The 25,383-nt window shown below is 53.1% G+C and overlaps 8 protein-coding genes across 8 annotated transcripts; 2 read left to right on the top strand and 6 right to left on the bottom strand.

The window, feature by feature from the left end:
- Positions 1-2,886: 2,886 nt before the first annotated feature.
- On the bottom strand, positions 2,887-6,261 carry DACRYDRAFT_85177 (uncharacterized protein; the record flags this gene model as incomplete). Its single annotated transcript, XM_040776719.1, has 10 exons — positions 2,887-3,225; positions 3,271-3,750; positions 3,807-4,287; positions 4,332-4,420; positions 4,466-4,764; positions 4,810-5,409; positions 5,456-5,536; positions 5,587-5,651; positions 5,700-6,046; positions 6,108-6,261. 10 exons carry the CDS (start codon positions 6,259-6,261, stop codon positions 2,900-2,902), a joined length of 2,922 nt encoding a protein of 973 aa, XP_040624069.1. The 3' UTR covers positions 2,887-2,899.
- Positions 6,262-9,878: 3,617 nt separating this feature from the next.
- On the bottom strand, positions 9,879-12,496 carry DACRYDRAFT_85168 (STE-domain-containing protein). The gene is made up of 2 exons (XM_040776718.1): positions 11,873-12,496; positions 9,879-11,819 (listed from the first exon to the last, which is right to left on the bottom strand). Exons 1-2 carry the CDS (start codon positions 12,377-12,379, stop codon positions 9,990-9,992), a joined length of 2,337 nt encoding a protein of 778 aa, XP_040624068.1. The 5' UTR covers positions 12,380-12,496; the 3' UTR covers positions 9,879-9,989.
- A 3,183-nt stretch (positions 12,497-15,679) lies between these two features.
- DACRYDRAFT_112124 (uncharacterized protein) lies at positions 15,680-17,462 on the bottom strand (the record flags this gene model as incomplete). The annotated part of the gene is made up of 4 exons (XM_040769350.1): positions 15,680-16,192; positions 16,240-16,703; positions 16,760-16,982; positions 17,034-17,462. 4 exons carry the CDS (start codon positions 17,460-17,462, stop codon positions 15,680-15,682), a joined length of 1,629 nt encoding a protein of 542 aa, XP_040624067.1.
- Positions 17,463-17,780: 318 nt separating this feature from the next.
- DACRYDRAFT_25284 (uncharacterized protein) lies at positions 17,781-18,999 on the bottom strand. Its single transcript, XM_040774102.1, has 2 exons — positions 18,522-18,999; positions 17,781-18,470 (listed from the first exon to the last, which is right to left on the bottom strand). Exons 1-2 carry the CDS (start codon positions 18,956-18,958, stop codon positions 17,846-17,848), a joined length of 1,062 nt encoding a protein of 353 aa, XP_040624066.1. The 5' UTR covers positions 18,959-18,999; the 3' UTR covers positions 17,781-17,845.
- Positions 19,000-19,080: 81 nt separating this feature from the next.
- DACRYDRAFT_119634 (uncharacterized protein) lies at positions 19,081-20,961 on the bottom strand (the record flags this gene model as incomplete). Its single annotated transcript, XM_040770835.1, has 9 exons — positions 19,081-19,127; positions 19,178-19,328; positions 19,380-19,680; positions 19,731-19,750; positions 20,019-20,088; positions 20,142-20,311; positions 20,367-20,383; positions 20,429-20,498; positions 20,553-20,961. Coding segments are annotated over 9 exons (1,254 nt in total), but the record flags the coding sequence as incomplete, so codon positions are not given.
- A 155-nt stretch (positions 20,962-21,116) lies between these two features.
- DACRYDRAFT_59608 (uncharacterized protein) lies at positions 21,117-22,915 on the top strand (the record flags this gene model as incomplete). Its single annotated transcript, XM_040775573.1, has 5 exons — positions 21,117-21,223; positions 21,280-21,998; positions 22,051-22,154; positions 22,189-22,510; positions 22,569-22,915. 5 exons carry the CDS (start codon positions 21,117-21,119, stop codon positions 22,913-22,915), a joined length of 1,599 nt encoding a protein of 532 aa, XP_040624064.1.
- A 15-nt stretch (positions 22,916-22,930) lies between these two features.
- DACRYDRAFT_91792 (FolC bifunctional protein) lies at positions 22,931-24,232 on the bottom strand (the record flags this gene model as incomplete). Its single annotated transcript, XM_040777024.1, has 1 exon — positions 22,931-24,232. The coding sequence occupies one exon, from the start codon at positions 24,230-24,232 to the stop codon at positions 22,931-22,933; it is 1,302 nt and encodes a 433-aa protein (XP_040624063.1).
- A 471-nt stretch (positions 24,233-24,703) lies between these two features.
- On the top strand, positions 24,704-25,297 carry DACRYDRAFT_119632 (uncharacterized protein; the record flags this gene model as incomplete). The annotated part of the gene is made up of 2 exons (XM_040770834.1): positions 24,704-24,747; positions 24,797-25,297. The coding sequence occupies 2 exons, from the start codon at positions 24,704-24,706 to the stop codon at positions 25,182-25,184; spliced, it is 432 nt and encodes a 143-aa protein (XP_040624062.1). The 3' UTR covers positions 25,185-25,297.
- Between the last annotated feature and the right edge of the window lie 86 nt (positions 25,298-25,383).

Here is a 25,383-nt window from a genome sequence, read left to right as displayed (position 1 = left end):
TAGTTTGAGGCTCGCTCCGATTGGCAATCCTTCATATCCTGCGTCTTCTCCTCGGTCGAGATGAGAGGTGGTGCTCGGCATATCCTGCTTTCTCGTCGAGGATGCATCTCTCGCCGTGACGGCCAACTCCACTCACTAGTGAAAAATATCTGCGCTCATATGCTCTCTCACCTTCACAGCTGATGGCATTTAATGTACCCAACTGAATAATAATAACAAACATAATAAAAATCAAAATAATGAATAACAACAGGGGTACAAATGGATCGTTTGAGTATTGGATCTCTTTTCTTTTCTTTTGGGAAGGGAACCGTGGTATTGTACAGAGGAATGACATGTACACGGATGGATAACATGATACAACTTCTCTCATGCATCATCCACAACTTGCCGGGATGGACCCGATCACCTGCCAAACCACTCCAATGAGACCTCGCAGCTCGGATTTGATCTTCGACGCCGACGACACTAATGCAGGGGGCGTCCCCACCAGCATAGTGCGATCGTTCTTGCGCGCCAGGTCGGGAGAGAAAGCCGGGGATGGGCGTCCCCACCCTCAACTTTCATATCGTTTTATGTCAATATCTGTGGAATAAATGAGGTATGCATGCAAGTTGAGCAGATTTATCATAGTGCTCACCGGGTCGGGACGGGGGACAGGGAGGAGATGTGGTGAGGGCGAGTGCGAGGGAGGGGTTAGCGAGGGCGAGAGCGGGCGGGGACGGGGAGGGCGGGAGGGACAAGGCAGTGGGGGAAAGGCAGTGGGGGAAAGGCAGTGGGGGAAAGGGGTCGGCGCGAGAGAGGGAAGGGAACGCGAGGCGGGGAGTCTTCTGTCACAAAAATATAAGGACGAGTTGGTCGGTGCTTCGGTGCGAGTGATATGCATGGTGGGGCGTCCCCCTCCGTACAATCCCTTTCTTCAGCACCATCGGGAACGTCAGCAAGGAGGGGGCGTCTCCACCACCCTGCCTTCGTCGCTTCATTCCTGGGCTCTGGGTTGGTGTCGTCGTCTGACGTTGTCGGTCCGTTGTTGTTGGTGCATGTCTGCGGTATAAATGAGAGTACGTTAAGTACTAGCAGGAAAGAGGGGACACTTGCCTTAGATATCGGATCGAGGGACTTAGAGCGGAGAGGAGGGATGGGTAGGGGGAGCGATCATAAACGAGATGAAGAGGGTGGGGACGGGGGACGTGAGGGCGGGGACGCAAGTGAGGGAAGACGAGAGTAAGAAACAGAGAGGAGGGAGGGAAGGCAAGGCAAGGGGGAGCCGGAAGGGGTGGGCGGGGGTGTGGGGTCAGCGAGGGGAGGGGGAAGGGGGAAGGGGGTCAGCGAGGGAAGGGGGGTCAGCGAGGGAAGGGAGGTCAGCGAGGGGAGGGGAAGGGGAGGCGTCGGCCACGAGGGCGCCAACAGAGGAGTCGGCAACGGTGAGGGAGACAGGGAGGGCGACGGTGAGGGCGAGTGCGAGGGAGGGGTTAGCGAGGGCGAGAGCGGGCGGGGATGGCGAGGGCGGGGAGGGCGGGAGGGAGGGAACGCGAGGCGGGGAGTCTCCTGTTACAAAAAGATGGTCGGCGCTCGTTCTCTGCGTATTAGGATACTTCTCTGTGCTATGTTCCTCTTGCTCTTGCCAGTTGATCTTCGGCGCAGACAACACGCGCGAGGAGGGCGTCGCCTCTCCACAATGTTGTCCATTTGAAGCGCTCACCGGTGGACGACAGTCAGAGGGGGGCGTCCCCACCCTGTGACCTCCGTCGCTTCTTGTCGGGTCGAGGGGCGAAGAGTCCCGCAAGGGAGTGCGGCGAGCGAGGGGAGAGCAAGGACCGGAGGTATCTGTGGAATAGATGAGCATATATGAGCGTGCGAGAGATTACTTTGACTAAGTGATGGTCGATTGATAGGAAGGAAGGAGTAGGAGAAAGGGAACGAGGAGGGAGAAGGGGAGGAAGGAGGGTGAGGGGGTGTCAGCCACGGGAGGGGGGAGAGGGTCAGCGAGGGGAGAGCAAGGACCGGAGTATCTGTCGAACAGATGAGCATGTATGAGTGTGCGAGAGCTTACCTTGACTAAGTGATGGTCGATTGATAGGAAGGAAGGATTAGGAGGAGGGAAGGAGGAGGGAGGAGAGAGAAGGGGACGAAGGAGTGTGAGGGAGATACGAGGGAATTGCACGCATCTTTATACACCTCCAAGTGTGATCTCCCAACGAAAGATATTTCGGTCACACCTACTAAACAAACCGCTGAATCCTCACGTGCATATATACAGTCGATGTATATCATGTTCGAGTTGCTGAGGCCGCTTCGAATCAATCTTGGCAGCTCTTTTGACATTCACAAACAGACTGCGATCGTTCGGTGACCGGGACGATGGCCCGGGACAACTTCAAGGAATGCAATGTTTTTGATCGGCGCGCGCTACTTACAGACTTTCAGCGTAACGTGGCTAGGGTAGGTAACCAGATCAAGGTGTAAAACATGCCAACTGCATACATGACATGCCTAGCCGCCGGGCCTCCAACGATCTTCTCCCCTCGTCCCAGTGCCTCCGCCAGGTCTCGTAACGCGGACTCGCGCTGCTTGTCCCTCTCGCCGGCTCAGAGGGTGACAGCGTTTGTCGTTATCGCATGTTCATTCCCGCTTTCATTCATGGTTGTATGCCTGTTGCCTGGCTGGAAGATGGATGACAGGAACGCGACTAAGCACGTGACAGAACAAGGGTCTACACATGCCAGCATTGATACATTGCGTTCAGGTGGACTTTGGGAAGAGCGAATACTAAGAGCAGGTACGTGCTAGACGACAACCATCATGCAGGGCTAAATATTACAAAAGGGTCACACGCATCAACACATTATACCATGGCATTGTGTCCTTACTACTACCAACAGCCCGATTCTTATAGAAGCTAACAAACAACACTAAAAGGCGCTAATACCTCCCTGCTTTCGACGATCCTTCTAGCCAGTCTAGCCACGTTCGCCTCCGCAACCACAACTTCCTGCGCGAACTCGATCCCAAACGCTGCCCGGATGCCCAACGCGATCCGTCTGGCCTGGTCAAGAGAGTGAAATCGGAAGTCTTCTGCTTCTCCGCCTGGCGCATCTATGAGTACCGAGGAGGGGGGAAGGGAGATCTGGGGGAGCAACGCGGGGTCACTGTCAAGCCCGAGACGGACGATCTTCTCCAACACCCTGTGGACGGCGGCATAGCTCATCTCCTCGGGGTTATCAACTGGCCGCATCAGCTCTATCAACCAAGGACAAGAGCAAAACTTACCATATATCTCGAATGACTCTGATGAGCACATGACGTTGTGCATCCCATCATGATGGTACCTCGCCTCCCACATTCCCGTTTTCCAGGGTAATGCTCTCCCACCAAAGGCAACCTCTCCGTCAGTAGCGAGCGTGGCCCCGGGAAGGCCATTGTGCAGCGCCATATCTCCATCCCATTCCTCATCCACGATCGGTTTCCAAAATCCCTGTGAGTTCACTTCCGTCACTTCTCTGCCTCGGTTAGCACCCACAGGGTACAAGCCAACCCAATCCCTCCGACTGTGGTTCTCGGGAGCCCGCCAGCGAAGAACAATAGGCTCGCCGATGTGAAACCGCTTTGTGTCAGTGGGAAGAATGAGCGAGTACTGCGAGAGGTCGTACGAGGCTAGATTGGTAGCGACGCGAGGGATAATGAGGCGGTTCTTGGACAGCTCGATAAGCGAGCGTGTTTCTTGCATCACCTCGACCAGCCTTGGCTGTGCTGCATATACGATCTCAGCTCATCTATTTAGCCTCCAGGAAAGGAGACAGACGCACACTTGGCAAGAAAATCCTCAAAGGCATCCGCCGTGTCCTCGAACGCCCTCTCTAGCGTCTCCCTCACTTCCTCAGCAACTTTCTTGATCTCAGGCGCCTGCCTCGCCAGCCTGTTCTCCAAGATCCTAGCATTCTTCGTCGCCACTTTCCGGATCGTCCGCGTGAACCCTGCTTCCTTGCGAATTGTTTCTCCGTACAGCTTGCGCATGTGCGGGGTCTCCACCGCGCTGAGGAACCACCAGTGACAGAGATGGGACACGACTGCGAGGGCGAAAACGAGCTTGCTTCCACTCAGCAAGGACAGGCCCCATACCGCTGCGCCGCTCATGGACTTTTCAGGGTTGTTAAGATATCGGTATATCCCGGAATAGTCGAGCTGCACCGGGAAATCTTCGATGAAGAAGTCGCCGAAGAACCAGCCGAATAGGCCAAGAACTTTGTATGATTCATGCGCTGTCCAGACGTGGAGGAAGACGAGGAACTGCGAGACGTCAGCAGCGCTTCCTCGCCAGGCTCAAGACGTACGAAACCCAGTGTGTGACGGAGCAGCTCAACGCCCACCGTCCAGTTTTCGGGTATGTGATATGTCTTCAGTGCAAGCACGCCGAAGGAGGCTGCGTACGTCAGCTTTTATCCGGCTCGGAAAGGACAGTACTGACTATACGTCATGCACAGGCTCAAATTGTACACGGTCTTCCAATTATCGAACGCCTCCTCTACCGCACGCGTCGTCCCCTCCTCTCCGGGAAAGTGGTAGTGTTTGATGAAATGCCGTACTATCCACTTACGCTCGCTTTGCGCTTTGAGGAGCAGGCCAAGGCCGAAGGAGTGGAATAGCCGCCAGACGAGTGCGTGTAGGAAGAAGAAGACGAGCGTCCCCCGCGAGGTGAGGTTGGGCAGCACCAGGGGGAGGAACAGCGCGTAAGTGAGCAGGACTACGAGGGTGAAATCGTTCGATCTGAGTACTCATCAGTTCGAGTCCCAGCATGTGGAAGAAGCTCACCTCATCAGATCAAGGTTGAACAGCACTACTGCGTCTTTGTGGAAATACCGGTTGAAAAGGTCATGTTGCGTCACGATTTCTGCCGGCTTCTCGTCCGCACCGCTCTGTCTAGATGACGCAGGCGTCAACCGCGGAGTGGTCAAGAGCTCGGCTTCATATGGCTCATCCTCGCTTTCCGTCGTCTCCCCCTCTGTGGTATCCGGTGTATCGATTGCAGAAACACTGGGTGTCCCGCCGTGTGCAAAGATGTCTGCGCGGCGCTTGACAAGAGGTGTACGCTGCGCGATGACCTTCTTCTCGCCATATGTCCGCGCAATATGCGGGTTCTCAAAGTACATCAGGAACCCAAACTGTGCTGCGTGCGCCGCCAGGCTGACGAACATGACCATGTAGCTCCCGACGATGAGCGAGAGGCCGTAATACCCCGCATAGCCGACACTGTACATCGGGTGCGGTGCCATCTCGAACACACCGTCGAAGACGAGGTTTCCACGCGCGAAGAAGACGTCGCCCCAGTACCAGCCGTAGTCTTTCACCACGTGGTGCGCTTCGGTCTTGACCCACCAGTTGAAGGCAATCAGTGCGATGCCACAGATCCACCTGTTACCAAGTTAACATGTAGCTCATCTGCTGCGAACACGCGTACCGGAGCATATGCATCGTCATAGACAAGTTGTTGGGAATGTGAAAGTGAGAAAACGCGAACATGCAGTAGGCGACAAAGTCACTGCGACGCGTTTAGTCATATCCGCGCGTCATCATAGGATCGGTACTCACTTGAGCAGAATGATGTCTACGAATTGGCGGAAGATGAGCCAGGTGTTGTATTCCATCGGAAGGGTCTATCCCCCTGTCAGTATTGAGGCATGAATCGGGTTGATGATGCTCACATCGAAATCGTAGTCCATTCCCATCTTGCCCTCTAGCTGTTTCTGGATCCAGGCAGCCACCTTCGGTCTCCTCTTCTTATCCATCCAGCCCCGTTTCTTCACTTGCCTGACGACCCATCTTTTCTTGCTCTGCTGGGTGAGCACCCATCCGAGGCCCGCATCATACGCCGTTCTCCAAAAGGCAAAGTAGATGAGGAAGAACGTCTGGGCTGCCCACCGTGGGAGACAGAGGAACAGAACGATCTGGGCGCCCAGAGTGAGGAGGGTGATGGCGTCGAGGTGGGATTTTGGCAGGCGGGGATCAAACAGCGAGGTAAGGACATCGTGTGTCGTAGGTACTTTGAACACTAGGCGAGGGAAACGATGGGTTAGGCAAGGACGGAGAAACGGTTGGTCTGGAATAATTACCGGTTCCGTCTGGCGTCTTTCCCCACACGACTTCCTTTTCCTTCTTTGTATCCTCCACGAGTACGTCAGGCTCTTCAGAGAGGTCGGCATTGTCGATTCGGTTAGTTGACTTGCGGTGAACGAGTCCATCATTCGCAAGTTGCGGGGTGGCCATAAAGGGCAGCGGTTCAACCAAAGACGACGAATTACGGGTCACACGAGCGGGAAGTGCTTTAAAGAACATGAGACCGCGTGGCAGCGCGTGTGAAAATAGGTGGCGGTGCTTTAGCGCCACGTTGCCATGTGCTTCCGTTTTTCACTGTTTTTTGACCAGCTGGCGACCGCTTTGACCTCTTTGCTCTTTTCCTCCTTTACTGCAAATCATCTTTATCTTTCATGGCTTGTTCTCCTTGCTTGTTTTCTCTCGCCATGCAATAAACCAGTAATCTCTCATCTTGTCATTGAACATAATTGTCCTTTCCGTTCTAGTCCAGCCCAACCGAGCGCCATTCTTCAAATTCAGGACGCTCCATACGCTCTCAACAGCATCCCCGTCTATTCACTGTGTACTCGCCAGCTCCCACGAGTATGCAGTTACTAATGCAGGGAAGAAGACGGTATGCGATGGAAAACTATTCGGTCCGCTCGATGTACACCTTCTCGGTCGGACCTTACGAGCCGTCGCACATCTTTTTCTCTGTTATCACTTTTTATTCGTTTGGCTTGTTCTGACAGTGTATTCTCGGTATCACTTCGTATCTTTTGTCCTCCTTGTCTTGTTCCATAACGGATTTGTTCAATAGATGTGATTGCCTCAATATGTCCTGACCGAGCCCAAACACCAGAACAGGAGATAACTTTGTGAACTGTGTGGTAGTTGATTCGTTGGAGAGTGGGGAGATATGGACAAACAAGGTAGTATTAATCATTTTCAGATGTTTAATATCGTTATTTAGAATAAAAGTGAATTGACAATGATATGAATATGTCCTATGGTGACGCGGCTCATCGTTACTCAATAGTCATTGCAGCGCGTCTACTCTCCCTTGCTCATCGTCGTCCACAGCGCATACATCCAACCACAATGACCGCCGCCGACGTCCTCCCTCGCGCTGTCGACCTCCTCTCTTCACACACCGCCCTTCTAGCAAAAGTACGCCAAACTCACCAGCTGAATAACAGTCTCCTCGCCTCTGCCTTCCCTGACCCAACGCGACCACCCGCCATCACCATCCTCCTCCAGGCTTCCCTACCTGATGCATCGCACGCTCAGCTGCCCATCCTTGACCGCCCCAGCAAACCCCCCTCCCCGAAGCGCTCCCTGCCAGAGCGCCCGGACCTTCCACCGGCGAAGAGAGCACGCATGGTCAAATATACCAATTACGTACCCGAGGAGGAGACAATAAGGAACGACTACTCGATGCATTACGTGGATACAGGAGAATGGCCGCAGAACTACGTCCAAGGAGCCGAGCTCGACAGGAGATTCGAAGAGTATGTCCATCCCTCTAACTCTTCTCCGAAATGTTCGCTCAACGGTTCAGGTATCCCAAACAACGCCGCCTCCTCCAGCTGAAGAAAGAAGCCGTCTCCCACAGCGCCCATCCACCGACATATCTCCCCTTCCCACTCGCTCCAAACCCCTCCTCGACTTCCTCCCTCCTCACTTGCCTCACCCCGCTCAAATTCGACGTCATCGTCCTCGACCCCTTCCACTCTTCCCACACGTGGACATGGGACGACCTCATCTCCCTCCCGGTTCCCCAACTAGCTGCAGACCCGAGTTTCGTTTTCATGTGGGTCGGCAATGGGAGCGATGATGGGCTCGAGAAGGGAAGGGAGGTCCTCGCTCGGTGGGGGTACAGGAGGGCAGAAGACATCGTCTGGATAAGGACGAATAAGGAGGGTGTTAAGGGGCCCGGCGTGAGTGTGCACCACTTCCTCAATACATGCCGAAACTCAGCCGGAGAACAGGGCGACGAGCCGACCTCCTCGCTCCTAACACACACCAAGCAACATTGTCTCATGGGCATTCGGGGTACGGTACGCCGCTCGACCGATGCTTGGTTTGTACACTGCAACATCGGTATGTGCTGCACCTTTGAGCTCGAATCTCCCTCATGACTTTGCAAGACACGGACGTGATCATATGGGAGGGTGATCCGGAGGATCCCACTCGCAAGCCGCCGGAGCTCTACAGCCTAATTGAAAACTTCTGCATGGGCATGCGCCGACTCGAGCTATTCGGCAGGATGTCTTCTCTCCGACCAGGCTGGCTCACAGCGGGCGAAGACTTTGAACGTGTCGACCAGGCGTCTCTCCCGGAGAACGCGGTCCACTGGACACTCGAATCATACGAAAGCAACTTTACCGAAGGCGTGCGCAGCGTCGTTCCCAACTCGGGGGAGATCGAATCCCTCCGACCCAAGTCTCCAACAAGGGGGAACGCTTCTGGCCCTACGCTCCTCGCACCCCCGCCGAATGCCCAGCGCGCAGTTCCTCGCCCAGCCCCAGGCCAACCAATGCCTTCTCATTTCCCGCACTCGAATCAATCACAAGGTATTCCGCTGGGTCAACAGCCACGCCCTATGCAACCTATGCAGGCAAGCCCTATGCTTTCTGGTGCGGCTATGGGCCAGCCCATGAGCATCGGGATGATGGCACAGGGAGGGCCCAACTATAGCATGCTTCCTCAGCAGGAAGTGTTCGGGATAGGGATGGGCCCTCCAGGGATGCCTCAACAAGGCATGCAGGGAATGGGAATGCTGAACGGCGGGATGGGAATGGGGATGATCCCCGGGATGCATGGTGCTATGGGTGGGATGCCGCAAGCCATGCAGGGTATGGGGGCGATGCATCAGGGGTTGCCCGTCGTCGGCATGCCTGGGATGGGTGCGCCGGGTATGGGCGGAATGAGCAGCATGGGGAGCATGGGGGGCATGAACAACATGGGCGGGTTGGGGATGCCTCTGGGTATGGGCATGGGTAACATGAACATGGCTGGCATGGCCGGAATGGGCAACATGGGCATACCCAATTTGGGGAACATGGGAAATATGGCTGGTATGGGCATGGGGATGAACATTCCGATGAACATGCCTGGCATGCAATCGGCGCACGGCAGCTGGGCTTCCGGAGGTACGCCTGGTCCTGGTCCAGGTGGTGCAGGATGGCCAGGCGGTCAGATGGGGGCGAACAACTGGCAAAGCGGACAAGGCTGGTGACGTGCTTGGGAAAGAGGACTTGTGGACACTTTAGGACTATTTGCATAAGGCACCTACATCGCTTTCGTTCGACGTAGAAGCTGACTGGAATTCACGGACAATATTCAGCGTGTCCTCGATTGTTTATGGAAGATCGGCGGACGACGACGGTAATGATACATGATCTTCACGAGCATCTTCACCGCCTCTGGTGCGACTTCTTCCACCGATCGTTCGGTCAGTGAAGAGATATTGACCGCCCTTTTATGATTGATAAAGTCTATCAACCGAGGAGAAACAATTAGGATCGGGTGATGCGCCGAAGATCTGAATTGAAACGTTCTCGGTGATGGATAAGCGTGCACCGCAATCAAAGGTCGGCTCATGAAGAACACGCGGCAACAATAGAGGTTGAGTGAGATTCATTTCATTTGATTGAATTGCATGGCCGGGGTATAAGGTAGTACACGGCCATTGCTATCGCAAGAAGCGACATTCGAAAGACACTAGTATAGAATGTGAGTTATAGATTGCGGTGGTAACCAATTCAGACTCGAAATGCAGATACAGTAGGGAGGTGGGAGAGAACAACTGAGATTAATTCCAAGGCCGAAGTTAAGGTAGCCAGACCCATGTTATACACTTCGTTTCAAGTGAGAAGAGCAAGATATCAAAGTTCGAATCAATTGACGTAAGTCGATCAGAGAGCTGTCGATCGCCTGCCCTTCGTGAACTCGCTGAAAGCCTCTGCAACAGACGCAGCTGTGGGGGTAGGAGTAGCAGCGGCAGCATCGAATGAGAAGAGTGCGGAGGTGCCTGTCGGGCTGACGAGGTCTTTGGGATCAGTGAAGAGGTGAAGCGAAGGGAGGGAGCTGCTAGAGCTAGCCGAGTTGAAGGGGGAATCGAAAATGGAGTAGGTCAGTTCGGGCACTCCACTAGAAGCAGAGGCATAGGAGCCATCCGAACGCAACAGACCATTATCCATTTCAGTCGAATTCATCCCGCGCATGTAGTTCTCCTGCGTTGCCGTCTCAGGTTCGGCCACAGGCGAGGAAACCAGAGGAGTGGCCAATGGGCTGGTGTACTTGGTGTGCCATGCCTTGCTAGGGGCGTAGTTATCAGCACTGTTCCCACGGCGGAGGTATGCCTGAGGTACAGGAGCAGGCAGGTTAGGAGTGACACTCCTATGCCGCCGAATGGGGCTAGGGCCGTAGGCACCGAATGCAGATGGTTTTAACTGCTCAAGATTTGGAGTAGCGGGTGCCGTAGGAGGACGATGCATTTCTTGTGCAAAGAGGAAGTTGTTGGTCTGTGGGGGCCATGCTGAGCCATCAGCGGGCATGAATGGAGCAGAGCCAGGAGGCGTTGCCAGACCACCGTATGTGAAGCCCTCCGAAGACAACGAGACGTTGGGGGCTGAAGCAGCAAACTGCGGGACGTTGTACAGACTGTGCTCGCCCGCCATCGCTGTCTGACGAAGCAGTAGACCTTCCTCGCCCTCCGCAGCTGCACCCTCTTCGACGGTGACTTCGATCTCGCGGGGATCAGACATGAGGCTGTCCTCGTCGGACTCAAACTCGGGCTCGCTGATAGACTCCTGGACGGATACACGGAGCTGGGAAGCGAGTATACCGGCGCCTGTACCCTCCTCTCGGCCGTGCGTGCGCACATGCTGAGCAAGATTGTCGCTGCGGCTGAAACGTTTGCAACACTTGGCGCATGCGTAGGGTTTCTCCATCGTGTGGGTCCGTTGATGACGTCGGAGATGTTCCATGCGCTTGAAGACGCGACCGCATGTGTGCAACTGGCATGCGAAAACCTTGGTCTTCATCATGGGGGCTTGCATCTCAAAGAACGAAGAAGCGACAGAGGAGGGAGGCGTCGGCATAGGTTGGTTCATGTAGAATTGCTGCTGGAAGGCAGGAGGCGAAACATACTGCACGTATTGGTTCGGGTTCATCTGCATGTATGTGGCTTCCTGGTACTGGATGTGGGGCATACTGAGATCGACGCTCGTGCTTCGCTGGCTGTCGCTCTCCCAGTCGCTGATGGACTCGGAGCGAGCTTCGCCCATCATAGAAGACGGGCGGGAGAAGCGCGAAGAGCGGGAGGGCTTAAGTGCCCTCTTTCTGCGCTGCTTGTACGTTGGCGAGCCTTCGAAAAGGGAGAACATATTGGAGATGTGGCCCGGGATCGGGGTTGGTTCGGGAGTCATTGTGCCAGCGGGTACATCGTAGTTAGATATGACCCCAGCTTGACGCGCCGCCTGGTCGAGCTCGTCCTCTCCATCGACGCTTTGTCCCTTGAGGAATTGGTCGTACAGGCTCCGCTTGGAATCGTACTTGAATGACCGAGCAGGCTCACCGACAACCACAGTCGTGGCCTCGAGGCCCATGCGTTCACGCTTGAGATCACGCTCGAGCGCATCAAGGAAGAGCCGATCATGAGGAACCGAGAACCAGTAGAACACTTTCTGCTTCTTTTGGGTGCGAATGCACTGATACTTGAAGAGCAGATCAAGGAAAGCCGACTAATGCGAGGATCAGAACACTGCGGGTCACATGTGCGGATCGCGGGACGTACCTTGGGCTCCTCCAGGCACGCATCAGTGCCAGGCTTCAGATTCCGCAGATCAGAAAAGACACCCTCTTCGAATTTCTTCATGTTCCGAACGGGACGTCCAAAGGCCTCGAAACGGAACACGAGTGCACGGACGATATCGGTACCGGTGATGTGATACAAGCCATTCCAGAGCACGCAAGACACATACTCGCTAGAAGGAAGGAGGAAGCGGTTCAAAGCCGGGTGCTGGTGCTCTGGAGGGGAGGTACTTCCCATGTTACCATCTTCCCACTGGGACGGGGCAGTCGCCAAGAAGAATTTTAGACGATCGAGATGGGCCAACAATTGCTGTTCGTGCATGGTGAGCGGGCGAGGAACTGCATCAGCATTCGCGAGCTGTGCTCCAGCGACGCTCATTGGGGGAGAGGGCAAGAATGGTTGCTGACTTGTGTGAGCATATCCATTGAAGAGGGCAATCTGCTGGTTGCGCTGCTCCTCGAGATCAGAGATAGGTGATGGGGTGTTCATTGCTGCTGCCTGTATTCGTAAAGTGAGAATCGGACCGCTGTGAGGGTGAGTGGATGGTCGTCGTTTGAGAATGGCCAAGGGGGAGGAAGTTGGGGGGCTGTTACTGTACGGTTTCGGAAAGCGACTAGGAGGACAATGGAAATGGATGTAGTTGTTGAGCAGTGGGGTGGATATGGGATAATCAGGAGGAAGCGGGTTGGGGGAGGAGCGTGGAGAAGGGAGGGAAGAACAATGGACGAGAGGCCAGCAGGTCAGGGATGTGGTGTTCCGTTATAAAGGCAGGAGGTTTATAGGCGGCAACGCACTTCTTTTTTACACCGCTTCTTTTTCTTCGTTGTCGTCGGGCATACGGCACGGGTGGGTCATGCACATCTTGATGGCTCTGTATTTGAAAATGAGCGAAAAGAGACGGGGGAAAAGGCTGTTCTTGTGGTGAACATTCATCAAGAGCGGCGGTTGGGATGGGCGGAGTCAGGGCCCTTTCCTCTCCTCAGGGGGTGACGCGAATAAAATGGGAGAACCGGCACTGCCCCCCCGCGTGCTTACATTCAGTCTTCTCCTTCTCACCCGTCACCTCATCTCATCGCCTCGGGCTCCTCATCCTCCATTTCATTCAATCCTCACATTCTTAACAATCTAACATTCCAAATCTGGGCCTTAAATTCACTATTTCTCCGGTATTCTCCGTCCTCACCGCCGGTAAACCGTACGTTTTCTCTCCTTCTTTAAGCAACCAAGTTCTCTCCCTGCGAGTCAAGGAATGATGAACTGCTTTCGTTTATCGCCAGAACTGCCCCGATTCCATATATATCTAGACTGAATCTAGATTCCGCGCTACCCGTCATCCGGCCGATCCTCCTCTCGGACTGAATAATCGCCTCTGTTGCAATCAGCACAGCCCGCCCGGTCACCCCCGTTGCTATTCATCGCTTCATCCTCCCTCGCCTTTCTCTCACGGGGCTACAGCCACGTTCCCTCCCCGCACGCCCGCTTCTTTCCGCACCCCATTCCAAACCTCCTCACTCCACAGCTTCTCTCTCGTCGTATCGAGAACTCCAACACGTTCCTGACTTTCCGTCACAACAACCCTGAGCCAACAACATGACGACCAACAGATAATGCCCACTCCTAGAAGTGAATCAACTATGAACCGCTTTACGACATCCCACTATATTAGCAATTTGACCGCTCGGATACCTCTCGGCGCGCTGTCTATTCATTGACCTCGCATATCCTTGATCCCACCCCATACGGAATTCCTCCGGCCGAACGTGCTCACGGAATTGTCTTGCACCATGATCGGGCACCTGCCAAGTTTAATAGACAATACGTTGGTCTCACTTTCCATCACACGATTATCGCTTCTCTTCTTCACCGATCGCCTGACTCAAGTTTGACGCAGGTTACCACCACCAGGCCATCCCAGCCCCAAGCACACATCACTTGAACTAGACCACGTGGGTCAACCAGCTTGCTCGCCATCTGACAGCGATGCAATTGACGACCGAAGCCACAATCCGCGGCGATCCTTTACGCGTCAGAGCGGACGTTGGATTGCCGCCCTCGTGGTCAGAGATCCTTGCACAACATTTCCACCCGTCACTCCTCCGCAATGATCATCCGGAATGTGTCGGCGTTGGCCGTCCGAGCATGGCACCTATCAATCGCAATTAAAGTCATTGATCAGTGGCACAAACGTTCCAACAGAATGTCCTCAAGGTGTGCCGTGATCTCGAACCTCAATTGACTTCAGTCCGACACAACCCCTAATATCACCTAGCGCCCATGAGCACGCCCTCGGGCTTGTATTGCCATCGATTCACCTGTGCCATATTACACAAGGTGAACCGGAAGCCGAATCGAAATGGAGTGGTCAGTATACGTAAATGGTCCCGCAAAGGTGCCGTCGCGATATCAGGAGAATGTTAACAGAACAATCTGATGCATTGTCAGACCTGTGGCGCCAAAAAGCAAAAGCCCGTGATTGTGATTATTACGTAGCTCTGTTCCAATCAATAATCAGCGCACGTGATGTCAAAGCGGTGACTTGAGCGGTGCTATTCGCAACGTTGCAGTATTTCACATGTTTCGTGCGGCAGAGCTCTCGTTTCATTACCCGAAGGCACATGGGTAGGAAATCAGCACACTCAATGCGGGTTTTCGGATTTACGGTGCGAGTCAACTCCTTAAGCTTCCCGATGACTTCTCTGACAATGACGTTGGCGGTATTTGAAATTGACGATCCTCGGCCAGATTTTCTTTCTCGGGCAATTGATACGATGGGACAAGCTCGAGGATCAATTGTAGTTTTAAGGCCCTGCACCTCGCAACAGCTCATTGTAGAATCAGAGGACCACGGAACTTTGCTCCCCCTGTTCAATTACGTGGTCTGGTGAGCATTGACACATCTGACCCACAAAATTGAAAGGATTCGTTTCAGAGAAACATGCGGATGGACCGTGCTTGCCGAGATCCGACGGAACGTTCCTGATGTTCCGTTCCCTGTTCCCCGTGGTCATGTTCCTGTTACTTCCGCATGCAGCTTTCAATGATAAGTGGCTCAAACGAACACTACCAGGTGGTTGTGCTTCAGTTCAACAACGACAGGCAGTGTCCTGCTCTATGACACAGTTCCGGAAGTAGAGTTGTGTGGAAACAGTATGTTCGAATCTAAATTGGCTAAACACTACGTTAGAGGATACATTCACCGACCACATAGAATAGTGGTTATATCAAACCCACACGATGCTAAGCGGATTTGCATTTTTCCGCCGCATCCGTCCAGGCGTACAGCACGACACGCCGTCCGCCGGACAGAAATTAATGCTTTCAGAAAAAAAAATGTGTTCCAGCATTGAAATCTGCCTTGTTTCTGGAACCTGTACCCTCCATACCTCGCGATCGTGCAATCTTAATGTGTCGAGAGATCGGGACAAGCCATTGAATGCCGTTCGTTGGCCGCGATCGATACAGTTCTCCTAGCAACACGCGATCGAAAAGGACACACAAGAGTAGTTGCTTCTGATCAATTGACGTCAAGATGCCTTTTCCTATAGTTCTTGCCTACTCGTTGATTACTATTGAAGGACATTTTGGAAGCATATTGGTACAGGTACGGGGTGCAAAATCGCGGCTCGGCCGGGATGCTGCTTGGAGGGACAGGGACTGCATCGGTAAAGACCGGAGGCTATGCATAGAGTTATCCGGGGTCCTTTCCTTCAGTGATCGATAAATGTGTAATGACTATCTGATCTGCTTTGTTGATTTGTAAAAATCACACTGACCAGGAAGACTCGCCGTTCAACAACCCAAGCGCAACGCAGCGAATTGACGCATTCTGGGTTCATTACCGTCCTGCAGTGCAAGAATATCTTGTTCGATGGCCATCGCCAAGTACCCGTCATCTGGATGACAGGCTTTGGAGCGATTGGCACCGAGGGAGGTGGCTAGGAGCGACACGCCGTCGCCAGCCTCACGATCGCTGTATCGGAAGCGGTACATAGAGGGCTCGTCTTCTCCGCCCGTTTCGTCCTTTTCGATAGAGATCCAACGATGACCTCTCGGCGTCGGGACATCAACCACCCAGATTGAACAGTAACCATCCACGGTCGCATTCACCAGTGAGTAGGGCCGGTGTACTCCGAATGTCAGGTTGATGTTCATCGCAGGACCGGGGCGTCCGTAGAACTCAGCCTTGTACACCACAAGGTGACCAGCGGTGCTGGTCTGTGGTGGCAAACCGTGGACGGCTTGAGGCACCTCAACTGGAGCCTCGCGGATCAAGCCGCCCGCTGCCAGACGAGCTCGAATGTCCTGGTATATCGCTCAGATATTATCATTTTCATGGGGTTAGTACTCACAAGAGCAACCGAGCTGAACTGAATATCAGGATCGGCTTTCGCCAGCAAGGGCCGAGGGATCTCTGCCACTGGGACCGAGAGGCGTTCTCTTGCCGTACACCTCAGGGAGAGCTCTATCCAGAGACTTGACTCCTTTTGTCCCACCAACAAAACACAGCCCGCGGTGTTCTTCGCTGGCAATACATGCAAGGAGTTGCAGTGCCGGAGGAAATCGGACTCCCCAGCCGTTCTTAGGACCTCCCACGACGTGGTTGCTCGTTCATGACGCCGGCGATAAGCAATCGGAAACGACGGCAAGATCACTTGACGGAGGGTGGTCGTGGCCTTAGACTTGGAGTGTTCAAGGATGAGCAGAGACGCCGCCTTCGGTCCCAGCGTCGAACAGAGAACGTATGAGTCGCCGCTGGTCGGGACTTCGGCCCACGCGGTCGGTTGACCCGGGTTTTCGGAGGACGTGTCGGACACTTGTCATATGGAACAAAGTCATGAGCACGCCGGATGTATAATACGGAGCCGACACAATGATCGTACAAGACGGTCCCGCAAGGCGGGATCTCGCCAATGCGATCCTGACTTTCTGGTCGAACCCTGTCGCGGCTGATGGATCCTGCCCTCGACTGTGCAGGGACGGACGCGATTTCCGAGATCTTGTCGATGTCAAAAATACAAACACCGTCCCATTCGTTGTTGCCTAAGAACAACGAGAAAGATGGTACTGCGAAGATGCCAGAAACACGCCCGTGCTGCTGCGTGTTTAAACATGAAACAGAGATGGCTAGGGATGTTATGCTCACGAAAGTGTCCAGAGCCAAATCCGCTTCTCGCCCATCAATAAGGTCTCGGGACATGAATTGCGCTTGCATATCCTTATCTGAGAAGCAGGCCCAGCGTCCCTCAACAGCGACTGGGCCGCTGGATCGCGCGATTTCGATATGAGTCAAACCAGACACAGAGAACTGGACGTAAAACGTGCGACGGCGGGTGGTGGCGGCTGATGGGATGTTGCCCGAAATACTCTGCAGTGTCAACACGGTATCGATGTTCCAGGATACCAGCACTTGAACTGGGTCGGTTAAGTTGCTAGACACCTGTGGCACTCCGCAAAGCCTGAGTCTCTGGTCAGCGGCGAGCGTGAGGGGTGTTCTCCATGCTTGATGATTGGAGAGGCCGTCGTCATGTTGGGCTCTCGTTGTGTGGTCGTTGAGCGCCTCGGGTATGACCATGGTATTTCCAGCAGAGTCGATCGAGACGGTCCAACGTTTCGAGACGCTGGCCCATGGTCAGTGATAGAGCGTGAGCATGGGTCCTCTGACGTCAGACGATGTTATACATATGGGTGCTACATATATAGCCACCATACCGATATATCATTGTAACGTTTTAAGACCTATCCAACTACGTTGTCCAGGGATGACCGGACGGCGCCATCTAGTGGCGCGGTCCGCACTGCACCGAAGTAGCTTGAATTCAAGTGGAAGAGTATAATTAATCCAACTCAGAGGGATGCCGTCGTACTGTGGTATAATGTGCATGCGTGTTACTCAAACACCATTCAGTTACTGGTACATTGTGATATCTACACTACTCCACGTGCGGAAGTGACACCTCATCCGTCTTTCATGTCAACATCGCCTTGGTTGAGACCGTTTCTGTCCGTAACGAAGTCCACCATCCACTGGACCGGCGGGCCATAGAAGCGAGAGCACGGCCGGGTTTCCTCGCATAGTGCCTCTGCCCACGGTTGAAAGCTGTCGAGCAGGGCCACGAAGAGGTCGTCGACGCTCAGTTCCTTCAGAACAGGGTATGTCTCAGCGGTACGGCCGCGCATCTCGAGCGTCCAACGCTGTCTATCGACTGCGCGATTGCTACTCTGTTTACTCGCCGATCTTGTCGGGCGAGTAGAGTGACGGGCAGGCTTTCTCATGCGGACACGTGTATTGGTATCAGAGAAAGGTGCCTCCGTGCCAAAGTCCATCAACAGGACCAGGTACGGCTCCCCTGTGCGCTTCAGCTGGTCGGTCAGGCCAATGGGCCGGATTCTGTCCCGCGCCTGGTAATCCGGATTCACCTTGAACTTGACCTGGCCGTAAACAAACGTTAACTGGGTGGGGTCAAAGGGGGCGTCATCCTCTACGGAACCGGTGTAGCAGACGACCGCGTAGTCGAACGATTCTTGATTATGCGAACATTGCAGTGCGCTGCCTCTCACCCACAAGTTAGCGAGGAAATTGCTGGGAAGAACGCTCAAAGTGGCAACCCACGGAGACATACGTTGCTCGTATCTGGTCACTTCCTCAGGGAGAGCCGCTTTTGTCACCAGCCAATGTGTGAAATTGATGTGATGGTTGGCGAATTTTTCTTTGAATTCCTCGTCCAGACATGGTCCAAGGAGGCACTCCAGCCAGTCGATCAAGCGAACGTACCTGAGCGGCTCCTGCTCGCCTCTATTTCTCTTGAGGGCAAGTACTCGAGGGCAATACAAAAAAATTCTGGCAGCGAGCTCGTCAATATCCTCTTTTGGGACCAGGTTTCCTCTACAGAGGTCTTTAACCAGGGTGCGAAACGCCTTGGAGAACACGTCTTTGCTGATGAAGAGCTTATGCGCGGCGCACAGCGACAGCAACGGTTCTGCGGGTGTGTGAGTCAGGAGCGCCAATGCTGGGTATTGCTGTACGCCGTCGAATAGTCGCATATAACTTGAAACGGCCTTATCTGCCATTGTGCCCGCTTCTGCTGTATGTAGGACAAGGTCCAGGTTGATAATGAGTGAAAATGCGGCGAAGACTGTATCAAGATCCGTCGGGTCGAATACCTAACCGCAAAACAACTTGAAACTGCCTTGTTGGAGAAGGTCGTGCAATTCATCTGCCAAGATATGGGCATACCACCTGTGGTGGGTGTGATGAGAATCAGAAAAGGCATACGGGTCATAGCTCACATGGGACGCCCATAATATGATGCATGCTTCCAAGACCGTAGGTCTTTCATGGTACGACTCTCAATGGCCTTCTCCGCCCAATGATCCCATCCAAGGGAATACCATGGCGGGATTAAAGTCGCTCCCTCAGGACTCAGCCTAGCCGAGTTGACTACATAACCATATCAGAAGAGGAAAGGCACCCAGCTTCGGAAAGACATACTGCGCTCCGGGGTCGGCATGTAGTCGGTGACAGAAACATTAGTCGCCATGAACACCAGCCACAGTGGTACCGTCCTGGGTTGGCGGTTGCTCAGTCTCAGGAGAATCCGATAGAGAAGTTGCAATGTCCCCGTTTCATCGAAGTAGACGATGGCTTGGACGCGCTGGCCGCGGATGTTTTGCAAATATTCCATGAGGTTGTTTAGAGGCGGGGCAATATACCGCTCGTAGCACTGTGACGAAATGCTTAGGATGTTGTTGTCTCCATCTGCGTTCCATGTATCCTCCCACGACTCAGCGGACTTGGGGAAGAGTCAGTAGAATCCGGCGCTCGCACACACAAGGCTCGTACCTGTTTAGCAGCAGCTATCACTGTGCCCCAGAATGTCTCGCGATACGTGCGATCAGTGTCTTCCATATTATTCTAGTTGAACATAGCCAAGTCCGGGCTCTTTCTGCTCTATATTCTTCAAATATGTCAAAGCGGTCGACAGCGCAACTCCTAGAAAGGCAGCGCATTTGACATGTGCAGTTATCGAGTGGTCATTGTCCCTTGGTAACCTTTCGAAGTAATCCCTAGGGATATCATCTGCCGGCGGCCACCCAGGTGCCCCGGCTGCTCGCAGATTGATTGGCAGACAGAAGATGGGTTCCTCCGCGCTGGGAGGCGCATCGGCAGCTATTGGTTCCCCGGCTGAACCAATCCCAAGCTGGACGCTCAGTCAGCAGTCTTTGAACACAGGAAATAGATGGGGAGACGCACCTGCTGGACAGTCCTGGACTTTCCGGTTCCTGATGAATTGATTATGCTGAAAGCCCTAGCGTACAAGGATTGGTCCGAGTCGGTGAAACGGTTGTCAAGAGTGTGGAGGTGCTCTACAAGTGCGTCACGCGCATTGGATTTGAAAGGGGCATTGTAAGCTGATGCGAGGTCTGTGAGGGTCAGGTGAGCATTGCATCGCCAAGAAACCAAGGCAAAACCCCCTACAGGCAGCAAGTTCGGCACTGTGACTCTGGATTAGGATATGGCAAGACGCTCTCATCAACTACAAGACTTGCCGTAGACGGCTCTGAAATGTATCGGGACGTTTCGTAACAGTTAGGTACGCAATCAGTTCGGCTGCATGAGATTAGCATGGTCTGATCGGGAGCAGAGAGGTAAAACAACACGGACGGATGTTCAATATCTTCGCCCAGGTTTCCTCTCCAACCTCCGCAACCTTCTGGCTGGTGGGGGCTGGAGGGATAATCTCTAATATTCTACGTATCAGGGTTTTGCCTCTTGGGGTTTGGGCGAAGTCTTCAACATCTTTCGGGGAGATGTCACGTCGGAGGCTGCTATTTGCGTCGCGCGCTCCAAGAGCGCGGAAGAAATAGCACGGTAAATTGGAAGTAATCTTGTTCGTGACACTGGGGGTCGAAACTGAAGAAGGAAAAGATCGGTAAGTCCCATCTGGTGTCAAGCTGGAAGGAGCTGATTCCATATCGCTATCAAGCACGCAGTGAATGACGGAGTGAGCAGGTGGTAATATTGGTTTGAAATGGAAGCCGGCACGCTTGGGCCATCTAGTGCTGCCTAACATGTTCACATGATATAGCCATATTAGGAAACAAAAAGCAGATGTTTCCTCCCTGAGCGTTTCAGGGTCCTCAAATGCGCCTCCGCGGGATTAAATAATGGGCGTTTGCATCAGCGAGTGTAATGACTGCTTCCTGTAAACTGTACTACACTTAACACATGTTCTTTTTACGTCGTGTTCAAATCTTGAATTCGGCCCCAGTCTCATTCCTATACCAAGGAGAGGAACTTCATGCATCACAGCCTGCAGTTGGTCTATATTCTGGGTTAGCAATAGAGGATGCGTGTGGTTGTCACTCCCGGTTCTGACAGATTACAACAGGAAGGACAAAGCGCCAAATCACCAGAATGGAATCATGCATTTGACTTCTCATCGTCTCCTCTATGTGGATGAGGTGGATCCTATCAAGCAATCTCTAGAGCTTCCTCTGTCGTACATACGAGAAACAGAAGGCTACGCTGGCTTCTTTCGGAGCTCGGCGAAGATAATCTTATATCTGGGCTATCCCGCTGGCGAAGAATCCGACAATCCTGCAGAAGAGGAAGAAGTGGAGGACATTGGCGTTTCCTCGGCGGGATGGATCTGTCCAATCTGTTCCTACGCCAATCCTCCAGCCCTCGGTGATTCGCGACCGAACTGCGTTCTCTGCGGAGTCCAGAAGCCAGAGACAATTTTCACATCGACCATGCGTACTGAGTCGCAAACTCAACAAAGGAGGCCCCAAACGACATGTTCACTCACTATCAACGAAAATAGATCAGAGGAGACAAGCGATGGCCTGATACCGTGCCCTGCATGCACATTTTTAAACCATCCTTACTTGACTGCCTGCGAGATATGTTCGACCTCCTTAAAATCTAGCCGACCCCCCACTCGACCTGCTTCGCCCTTGCCGGACAACTTGGGTGCAAACATGATTAAATTGAGCTTCAGAAAAGGTGGTGAACCGAAGTTCTATGCTGTTCTGAAGAAAGTACTCCTTGCGAAGGGATGGGAACTCCCGATCAAATCTGACGAAGACAGATCTCGCATGGGCATCAGTACTCGCCGCTTCATACGAGAATTCTGATCAGAGCTAATCGTTTATGCAAGATGGATTACTTCAAAATGTTAAACTCGACAGCGATGTGCAGAATGAAGACATGAAGGCATCATTCAGAGATCTCGAGGCGTTCATGTCGAACGCGAAGTCAATGGTATGTGGATAGAGGATGGTCATTATCCACAAAGCTGCTGATGACCGTGCAGGTAGACGCTGCTGAAGCTTTGAACGACAAGCTCACAGTCTATGAACGCTCTCTGCCTTTGGGGCAGTCCATTGATCTCCCTGAAGAGGCGACTTTCATTCGTTCTTCTCTATTCCGTCTAGGACTGGACACAACCGCGCTAACCAAAGATATGGTTAAAGATGATGAGAAGTACTTTGATGGACTCGCCAAGGAGCTTGTCAAGGTCCTTCAAGTCGGGAACAATGGTCGCGGAGTAATGGGCGACAAAGGAATTCTAGGATTGGATGAAGTATGGGCGGCCTGGAATCGTGCACGTGGTGTCGGTAAATGAAGATCATCTCCGTATTGGTCGTAATCTAACCATATACCTTTGTCTGACAGCTTTGGTCCCCCCTGACTCCCTCACAGCTGTCATTCCCCGACTAGTGACATTCGGCAATCCGCCTCTTACCCTCCGCAGACTCAAATCCGGTCTTCTAACATTATGTACGCCGCAATTTGAAGATAGACAGTTTCAAGCTCGCCTATGCGCACGTCTGAATAGCTCTCCTGCCACCACTCTGGAGATTGTTCGAGAGGAATGCGTCAGCATGGGCCTTGCGCTTGAATTAATCGAGAGTGTAGAAGAAGGTGGCGCCATTGTAAGAGATGAATCGCCGAATGGTGAGCTACAGTGGTGGGTGAACGATTTCGAGAGATTCGTTTGGGATGGCACATGTTTGGAGTAGGGAGCGGCGATATGATCAAATATTTCGCTGGAACCGTTCAAAGTCGCTTAACAGATATATGCTACCTGCTATAACCAGCAAGCTGTCTTTTTCCGATGCCCACCTTATCGCCTCTGCGAAATTGCTCGCAGGGAAGACTTCTCCGTTTGGTCCCACAAGCTGCACAGAGGCCTCGACCAAGTCCTCGACTTTGGTAGGTTTCACCCAAGGCATGCCCTCGACAGCAGAAAAGGACAAAACCGCAACGCGATCTCCAGGCCGTAAAAGTGGCTTTAAAGTAGACAATGCCGTTTTAGGCGGAGAATGCGACAGTGAAATGAGAAATGTCCGCAGGTTCTTCCAGACCGTGTCGAGATATATTCGAAGAGCGGCGGCACCAGCGGGGTTATGAGCTGCATCAAGCAGCACTGTCTTCGGCCCATCCGGCGTGCATACTCTGGTCCAGCTTAGCCGCCCCGGCCATTGGGTAGAGCGGACACCGTCGGCTATGTTCTCATCCGTAATGCGCGAAAACGGCGGTCCGCGTCGAATTGTGTCGATGATGGTGAGAGCGGTCGAAAGGTTTTCCAATTGATGTTCCCCATGAAGGTTAAGAATTGTCTTGATCGCATACTCTGAATCGAACAGCACGGGGGTTCCTGGCGGCGGAGTACCTGCCTCAAGTCGGGATCGGTCGCTGACAGGCTTTGGACCGTCGACAACTTCTTCCCATGGACGCACTCTTGCAAGACGAGCTGGTACAAGGTTTGCCCTTCGTTGTTCGGTGACCTGCTCTACTGCGGGTATAACAGATGGACGTTTCTGTGGTCCCAAAACAAAGGGCCGCCCAGGTCTTGCAATATGTGCCTTGTGAGCAGCAATTTCTTCCACTGTGTCGCCTAGGAAAGCTTGGTGATCCAAGTCAACGGACGTCAAAGCCGACACCAAAACTGCCTCATTCGGTATAGCGTTTGTCGCATCGGATTTCCCTCCCATACCGCATTCAAGGATTGCGATATCAACCTTTTCATCCTCAAAAATCATAAGTGCCGTCGCGGTGAGAATCTCGAATTGCGAGGCAGAAACTTTGTTCGATTCGTCGAGGGATTCGATTCGGGAACGAGTAGAGGTGTATTGATCTTGTGTTACAGGAAGCTTGTTGACGGAGATGCAGTCCCAAGGATCAACATAGTGGGGGCTGTTGAAACGGCCGGTACGAAAATTTGCGGCGTGCAGGATGGATTCCACTATAGCAGTGGTACTGCCCTTCCCATTGGTGCCAGCAACGTGCACCGTAGGTCGAGTAAAATTTGGTAAAACAGCGAGAAGACGCCGCATATTTTCCAAGCTGTAGTTTATTGTTGATCCAGCCATACTGCTCCACAAGTACAGCCTCAGCGGCACTGTTGACAGGACTGGTTTTCTAAGCGTCACCATTGCGCACGGATTTGCGGAAGAAGCCGCGGAAGCATTTAGGCAGGGTAGGGGCCTAGGGCTCTCTCTCTCATTCATTCAAAAGCAAGTACAGACGTCGAACGGGAGTTCTACGATATCATCTTTGAGCAACCGCTTGCAGTCAATGGTGCTGCAGAGCATCAGCGGCTGTAGGACGTGCCCCGGGCGAAACACAAAGAAGGGTGCGTAGAAACGCTAGGCATGCTTCGTGATCCTCAAGTGTTGAGGAGATGTTAGGGATTTTTATATCACTAATCGGAGACCCTGAAGACCCCGGGTTATGCCTGGTACATTCAAAGGTGCAATACGGACATCGGTGTCAGCCAGACCTTGACCTCCCATCTTCCTACAACAATGGCATTCGCATTCTTCAGACGACGTCCTAACATTTCCATATTGTCAGCTTGCTTTGAAAATTCATATTCACATGTTCACCCGTCTACGTAGTCACAGCCCTTCGGTCCCAGCTTCGAACGAGGCATTGCAGCTGCTTCAGAAGGCTGTTTCTGAGCCTTACCCTCCCGGGAAGCTGCCTCTCGACTTTGATCTGGAAGTCATCGATTCCCAGCCTCCCACGCCCGACCAAATCTCTACCATCCAGAATTATCTGGGGAGCAACGCAAGCTTCGGGGCATCTCCGAGCTTCTCAGCAGATACCAATTCGCCAGCTGCGATTCACAAGGCCGCGATTGATAGCCTCGATAGCGTCAAGTGGCCAATTGTTGTGAACTGGGACGATGGACAGGCCAGTATTGGCAGCGTTCAGGGCGTTAAAGACATGTTAAAGACGCTCAGCGACAAGAGAGGCGGTGGCAGCAAGAATGGGTCGTCCTAACCAGCATGTTGCAATCAGTCACATTTTGCAGGCTTGTACAACCATAAGATCATGTATCAACAGGAAACCATTCGCTTCTCCACCCATACTGTACAAGAGTCAGCCGACATGGTCATCGAGCCACGCCCCCTTTGTCAAACCATCTATCTCGGGGAACGTTCTTATTGCACCACTCCCTTAATGAGTTAAGCTATATTGG

This window comes from Dacryopinax primogenitus (assembly GCF_000292625.1).
Source record: "Dacryopinax primogenitus strain DJM-731 SS1 chromosome Unknown DACRYscaffold_24, whole genome shotgun sequence".
Taxonomy (NCBI): Eukaryota; Fungi; Basidiomycota; class Dacrymycetes; order Dacrymycetales; family Dacrymycetaceae; genus Dacryopinax; species Dacryopinax primogenitus.
This window is presented reverse-complemented; position numbering and strand designations above follow the sequence as displayed.